The 7287-nt window shown below is 49.9% G+C and overlaps 1 protein-coding gene across 3 annotated transcripts; it reads left to right on the plus strand.

Moving 5' to 3' along the window:
- The first annotated feature begins 277 nt into the window (after positions 1–277).
- RITA1 (RBPJ interacting and tubulin associated 1) lies at positions 278–5763 on the plus strand. 3 transcript variants are annotated; one of them, XM_061384958.1, is made up of 4 exons: positions 278–475; positions 655–793; positions 1441–1806; positions 4687–5763. In XM_061384958.1, exons 3-4 carry the CDS (start codon positions 1451–1453, stop codon positions 5192–5194), a joined length of 864 nt encoding a protein of 287 aa, XP_061240942.1. In that variant the 5' UTR covers positions 278–475; positions 655–793; positions 1441–1450; the 3' UTR covers positions 5195–5763. The 3 variants fall into 3 exon arrangements, with proteins under 3 accessions (XP_061240942.1, XP_061240943.1, XP_061240941.1); XM_061384959.1 differs by having other exon boundaries at positions 718–793; XM_061384957.1 differs by lacking the exon at positions 655–793.
- Positions 5764–7287: the final 1524 nt, after the last annotated feature.

Below are 7287 nucleotides of genomic sequence, written 5' to 3' on the forward strand. Positions count from 1 at the left end.
CTGGAGGCTTGATCCACATGCACGCACACATTCCCCTCGCTGGCGCGGAGGGTCCCCCTTCCGAACGATTTGGGGAGCTCCGGGGGGGGCGTCCGGATTTGGGGGCCTTAACTCACCTCCGAGGAGTAAATGGTTCCGGCCGCCCCGCCCCATCCTGTCACTCACGGGTTGCTGTTTGAAGCGCGCGTGCGCGCGTGGAACACACGTCGCTAGGGCCGGTCTGCCGGCTCTCGGTCGTTCCGCGCGGTGTCCCGGACTGGGGCTGGGGCTGGGGCTGGGGCTGGGGCTGGGCCTGGGGCTGGGGCTGAGGGCTGCCTTGGAACTTCCCGGAGTCGCGGGCTCCCGGGATTCAGAGCTGCCGATTCGGATGTCCGGCGCGCGCCTCCGCTGCCGGAGCGCCCCGGCAAAGGAGTCCAGGCCTGGGAACAGGGGACGCTGAAGCTAAAGACCGACGTCAGCGAACCAAGATGCTCAGGTAGGAAAATAACTCGATAATGCGGGCACATCGGACATCTACGGGACGTGAACTTGGGGATCGGGATCGGTGAATGTGGGGCAGCTGGAGGCCTGGGTGTGATCCCCTAGTACTGGAATGGTTAAGTGCAGGAGCTTTAGACCCTTAATCAGGTTCAAATTCAGTTTCCACTGTTTTAGCTTTATAGGTGTGACTGACACTTGTGACTTCACCTTTTGAAGCCTCAGTTTTGTCATCTGCAGAATGAACATAATGGAAGCTACCTCACAGGAGTGTTGAGAGGATGAAATGAGACAATGCTACCTCTCTTTGCAGGAGGTAGGCTTGGGATCGATCGATGCTGGTTATTATTTCTGCCCCATAAATATGTACAAGATATAGAAACCTGCCCTGTTTCCCCCATCCCCCACCAGCACAGTTGGTTTTCTGTGTGGTGCCAGAATAGGCACAGGCCCAAATCTCTTGTTCATCCCCCTAGTGTTCTGTAAATATTGACTGAGCACGCACCAGTATGCTAGGAATGCGTATTTACTCATTAAATATTCATCTGTAGCACCCCTGTCCCCGTCATTTCTCTGTGCTCAGTCACTCAGTCGTGCATAACTCTGTAAATCCATGGACTGTAGCCCGTCAGGTTCCTCTGTCCATGGTGATTCTCCAGGCAAGAATACTGGAGTGGGTTGCCATGTCCTCCTCCAGGGGATCTTCCCAACCCAGGGATCAAACCCAGGTCTCCCACATTGCAGGTGGATTCTTTACCATCTGAGCCACTAGGGACGCCCACTTCTTCATTACAACAACTCAAAAAATGTCAAATTTCTGAAATGTTCCCTGGGATTGGCAGCTCCCCTTTGAGGAAGACTAGTTGCGGGAGAATGTGACCTTTTTGCCCTGGGGACGGGCCCTTAAGCGATTGCCAGTCTTTTCTGATGACAGATGGTTGCCATCCTTACCCCTTTTCACAGGGAGTCCTGGATGCAGGGCCTGGCAAGCAGAGCACCCCTGTTGTCACTCAGGACTACGGAGAGCATGAAGACCCCAGTGGAGCTGGCCATCAGCGGAATGCAGACCCTCCACGTTCAGCACCGTGGCCGGAGTGGCTACCGGGTCAAGGTTAGGCCGTCATACGTGGATGAGACTTTGTTTGGCAGCCCTGCAGGTACCCGGCCCGTACCACCAGACTTTGACCCACCATGGATGAAGAAGGCCAACAGAAGCAGAGGAGTGGGGACAGGGGTGTCTCAGGCCTTGGGGGCCAATGGGAGCTGTGAGTCCACCTCTTCCAGTGGCAGCACCCCAACCCTCACACCAAGGAAGAAGAACAAATACAGGTAATAGGATAGGGAGATTGCCTGCTGTTCACCTGCTGTGTGACCTTGGGCAAGCAATTTGACCTCTCTGAGCCCGTTTCCTCACAGTGGAAGGTGGGACCTAGTGGGATTATTGAGAAGACTTAAGGGGGTGAGACGTGTACAGTGGTTGGCACAGTTACCTGACACTCAGGAATAAATAAATGGTAATGGCATTAGACTGGACTTCTGAGGCCCAGAAGGGTGAGGTGATTTGTCCAACAGAGAGAGAGAGTATTAGTCGCTCAGTTGTGTCCAACTCTTTGCGACCCCATACACTGCAGCCTGCCAGGCTCCTCTGTCCATGGAATTCTCCAGGCAAGAATAGTGGAATGGGTTGCCATTTCCTTCTCCAGGAGGTCTTTCCAACCCTGGGATTGAACCTGGGTCTGCTGTACTGCAGGAGGATTCTTTACCTTCTGAGCCACCAGGGAAGCCCTTGATTTATCCAAAATCACAGAGCAATTTGCATAAGATTATTAGTGTGGTTGATCCATCAAATGACATAGATATGGTGATTCCAGACTGAAGCAAGTCATTTGAAAATGTTTCTTGCTGCATTTTCACCAACAAGTTAGAAAAACGGAATCTAATGCCAGTGGTTATTTTTGTAGGGATTATTTAGATTATTTCAATGAATTTCAGCCTGGAGGGAAGCCACAGGACTCTATCTTATTGATTGTCATCAGTGTCTTGAACGGAGATATGGAAGACTAGTATATTAGTCAATCAGGTTTGTTATATATAACAAAATACTATAGACTTAAACAGCGTGAGTTTGATTTTTCACAGTTATGGAGGCTTAAAGTCCAAGGTCAAGATGCCAGCAGGGTTGGTTTCTCCTGAAGCCTGTCCTTGGGTTGCAGATGGCCAGCTATTCCCTGGGTCCTCACATGCACTTTTCTCTGAGTGTGTACACTCTTGGTGCCTCTTCCTCTTCTTATAAGGACACAAATCCTATTGGATTAGAGCCTCACCTTTGTGGCCTCATTTGTGTGTGTGTTAGTCATTCAGTCGTGTCCAGCTCTTTGCAACCCCATGGACTGTAGCCTGCCAGGCTCCTCTGTCCATGGAATTCTCCAGGCATGAGGACTGGAGTGGGTTGCTATTCCCTCCTCCAGGGGATCTTCCTGACCCAGGGATCAAACCCAAGTCTCCTGCATTGCAGGCAGATTCTTTACCACTGAGTCACCAGGGAAGCCCATGGCCTCATTTAACCTTAATTTAATTCAACACAAATCTTGGGAGGAGGCAATTCAATCCTTAATAACTAGCCAGTCCTATTTGGGATCTATTCTGAGCCAAAAGGCACATACACTAATTGAGAGTGGGAATAGTGCCTATTTAAGGAGATAAAATTCAACAGAGATAAAAGCAAGGCCCCATTATTGTCACGTCTGCTTGACAGTTCCATGGAGCACAGGGCAGGCTCAGGTTGACATTAGCAGCACTGACATCTACAACGTGGCTGAAAGTGCTGAGTTCACTGTAGGCTGCATTAACAGAAGTCTATGACAGGAAGGCAACAGTCAACCTCATGCTCTCCTAGAGGTTGGAACTTTGTGCTGGATGCTGACAGGTAGAGGGTGTCAAGTTAGAAGGTGCATAAGAGGTAGAGATGCTATTAAGCAGAAACTTTGGTACCAGACAGACATAGGTAACCAAATCTGGGTTTGAACAGCTAAATCAAGTGGCCAAAATGTTGACTTTTCAAAGACTTGCAGTTTGGGAATGAGGAGCACTTTTAGTTCTGGCCGAAAGTCATGGACCTCACACCTCATAGATATGCCATGAATATTTGTGGGATTAATTAAAAAAAAAACAAAAACACTGAATGAATCTAGTTAAAGGTGAGAGGCCTTGAAGGCATTTAAGTCTGGCTTAGTGATCAAGAGCTTGGGCCCTTGAGTGGGGGGCTGGATTTGAATCTTATCTGTACCTTCCTTGTTATCCTCCCTGTGCCTCAGTTTTCTTGTCTATAAAATGGGATTATCATATTGCCATCCTGTGGGTTTTGTGAGAAATAATGAGATAACACAAATGACAAGCTGAGTCCTGGGCCTATACATGAAAAGCCCTGAGTAAATATTCAAAAATTTTAAAAGCTACTCTGGTGGTGTGGCCAGGTCACAGCATCCTCTACATGCCAAGTGCTTGGCTGTGCAATTTCAAATACAGTTAGAAGGGCCACATGACTGCAGAGGGTTCAGCTGACAGGGCCACTAGGAAAAGGGTGAAGTGGTGAGTTAAAAGAAAAAGTAAAGGCTCTGAAGAGTAAGGTTATATTACCGTTGGTTGCAAATAACATAAGAATTGGGCTTGCAAACAAGCTGAACGGGCCTCAGCAGACAAAGGGCATTTGGGGCTTATATAACAGGGGCTCAAAATGTTGTTGGGATTCTTTCCCACACACGTTCCAGGTGAGATGGCCACCAGCTCTTTTGCCCTTATATCCTTCCTGAGCCCCTTCTTCAGCACTCAGTGGAAGAAAGACATTTCCCGCCTAGTAGTTTCCGCAAAGATTCTGAGGGAGACTCCCATTGGGCAGAATGGGTCATGTGGTTAGCCCTGAGCCAATCAGTGTGGTCAGGAGGATGGGGTATGCAAATTGGCCTGGCCTAGGCCAATTGGGTACATGCCCCGGATGCGGTGGGGAGGATGCAGGGGGACTGGGGATCCTCCGCAGGGAAAAAATAGTAAGAGTTGGGGCTAGAAGTACATGAGGGCTGTGGCTTCCCTGTGGGTACTTCTGGGATCTACAGGCAATCATCTGCTGCTGCAGGGGCCTGGCCGGGGCTGGGGGCGGTGAGAAAAGTTTACAAGGCTTATTTCCCCAGCTCATTGTTTCTCTTCCCTTCCCAGACTGATCAGCCACACTCCTTCTTACTGCGACGAGTCTCTCTTTGGCTCCCGACAGGAGGGCGCTGGCTGGGAGGCCAAGTGGATGGCAAGAGGTGATGCTGCAAAGCTCCACGCCCTCTTCTGGACACCCCCAGCTACCCCTAGGGGCAGCCATTCTCCCCGCCCCAGGGAGACTCCAGTGCGGGCCGTTCACCCAGCTGACCTCTCAAAAACAGAGCACAGGGTCGTGGCCAGCTCCCGGAGGCTGTCCGTGGATGGGTTAGACACCCCACGCCCTCTGAGGCGGGAACGTTCCCATTCCCTCACCCACCTTAATGTCCCCAGCACAGGTCACACACCCGCCAGTAGCCCCTGCACAAGTGGGCCCCGAGATCCCAGGCCTGCCCCATCAGGGGTGACCTTCCGGAGCCCCCTGGTGACTCCCAGGGCTGGTTCAGTCAGTGTTTCAGTGCCAACTACCCCCCGACAAGGTGGGGCTACCCAGAAAACAAAGCCCCCTTGGAAATGAGTTTCTTGGTCCTTTCTGCAGGTGTGCCCATGGGGTCACAGGGAGGGGCAGAGTTTCAGAGAATGGTGCTGGTGGGCAGGCCTCTGGGGAGACCACAGGCTTTGGTGGAGCATTCCTGGGGACAGACAGAGCAACGGTGGGCAGTGCCCCCCCTCTGACCACCTCTGGTTGCTCCCTGCTTTCCCCACTGATATGGATTGGAGGGTCAACCCTTGACATACCTGTGTTCAGTCCTGTCATGGCCACATGGCGTATCAGTGCCAACTCAGGGGGTGTCCCCTGGGAGGGTCCCCCCACCTCCTCCATCGCACCCACAACATTGTCTCACCGCCAAGTGTGAATAAATGGTGTGATTGCCAACCTGGAGGGCTCTTCCTCCCTCCCTTCAAGCCAAGCTCCTGCTCAGGATGAGATTCCAGCTGAGTCTGGAGGCCTCAGGGATTTTCCCAGGCACCATGTGTGGACCAGCGGGGAACACGAGGATCTGGGTGGTTTGTGAGTGGACATTTAAAAATGTTAATAGTCATGTATTTATTTTCAGGTATTAAATATACAAGTAGCTCATCGAAGCCATGAGTTTTATTAATTTCTTTTTTCCCCATAAGGTAAAGACCAATGTTAGGCCTGAATTGATTTAAGTAACAAAATTAATAATGTCGCAATTGCAAGCGTGGCAGTGGGGCAACTATCCTCCTCCCATCATGGGCTTCTAGGTAATGCCACTAATTGGTGGGTTGGCTGGTTCTTCCTGAGTTCAGAATATGGGTTACAGTTGTTTTGAAATCAGATATATAAACATATATCTGATGTACATTTCCTACCTTTAAAAATGCAGGTCAAGAAGCAATAGCTAAGACTGGACATGGAACAACTGACTAGTTCAAAATTGGGAAGAGTATGACAAGGCTGTATACTGTCACCTTGCTTATTTAACTTATATACAGAGTACATAATGCAAAATGCCAGGCTGGATAAATCACAAGTTGGAATCAAGATTGCCAGGGGAAATATCAATAACCTCAGATATGCAGATGATACCACTGGCAGAAAGGGAAGAGGAACTAAAGAGCTTCTTGAGAAGGGTAAAAGAGGAGACTGAAAAAGCTGGCTTAAACTCAGCATTCAGAAAAGCTAAGATCATGGCATCCAGTCCCATCACTTCATGGCACTTAGAGGGGGGAAAAGTGGAAGCAGTGACAGATTTTATTTTCTTGGGCTTCCGGATCACTTTGGACAGTGACTGCAGCCATTGAAATTAAAGGATTGGAAGAAACAAGCTGCTCCTTGGAAGAAAAGTTACGACAAACCTGCTGCTGCTGCTAAGTCACATGAGTCATGTCCGACTCTGTGCGACCCCATAGACGGCAGCCCACCAGGCTCCCCCGTCCCTGGGATTCTCCAGGCAAGAACACTGGAGTGGGTTGCCATTTCCTCTCCAATGCATGAAAGTGAAAAGTTGAAAGTGAAGTTGCTCAGTCGTGTCTAACTCTTCGCAACCCCATGGACTGTAGCCCACCAGGCTCCTCCGTCCATGGGATTTTCCAGGCAAGAGTACTGGAATGGGGTTTCATTGCCTTCTCCATGACAAACCTAGACAGCATATTAAAAAGCAGAGACATCACTTTGCCAACAAAGATCCATCTAGTCAAAGCTATGGTTTTTCCAGCAGTCATGTATGGATGTGAGAGTTGGACTATAAAGAAAGCTGAGCACTAAAAAACTGATGCTTTTGAATTGTGGTGTTGGAGAAGACTCTCTAGAGTCCCTTGGACTGCAAGGAGATCCAACCAGTCAATCCTAAAGGAAATCAATCCTGATTATTCATTGGAAGGACTAATGTTGAAGTTGGAACTCCAATGCTTTGTCCACCTGATACGAAGAGCTGACTCACTGGAAAAGACCCTGATGCTGGGAAAGACTGAAGGCAGGAGAAGGGAGCAATGGAGGGTGAGTTGGTTGGGTGGCATCACCTACTCAATGGACATGAGTTTGAGCAAGCTTCAGGAGTTGGTGATGGACAGGGAAGCCTGGCGTGCTGCAGTCCATGGGGTCACAAAGAGTTGGACACGACTTAGCGACTGAACTACAGCACC

Source organism: Bos javanicus, chromosome 17 (assembly GCF_032452875.1).
Source record: "Bos javanicus breed banteng chromosome 17, ARS-OSU_banteng_1.0, whole genome shotgun sequence".
NCBI classification, from domain to species: Eukaryota; Metazoa; Chordata; class Mammalia; order Artiodactyla; family Bovidae; genus Bos; species Bos javanicus.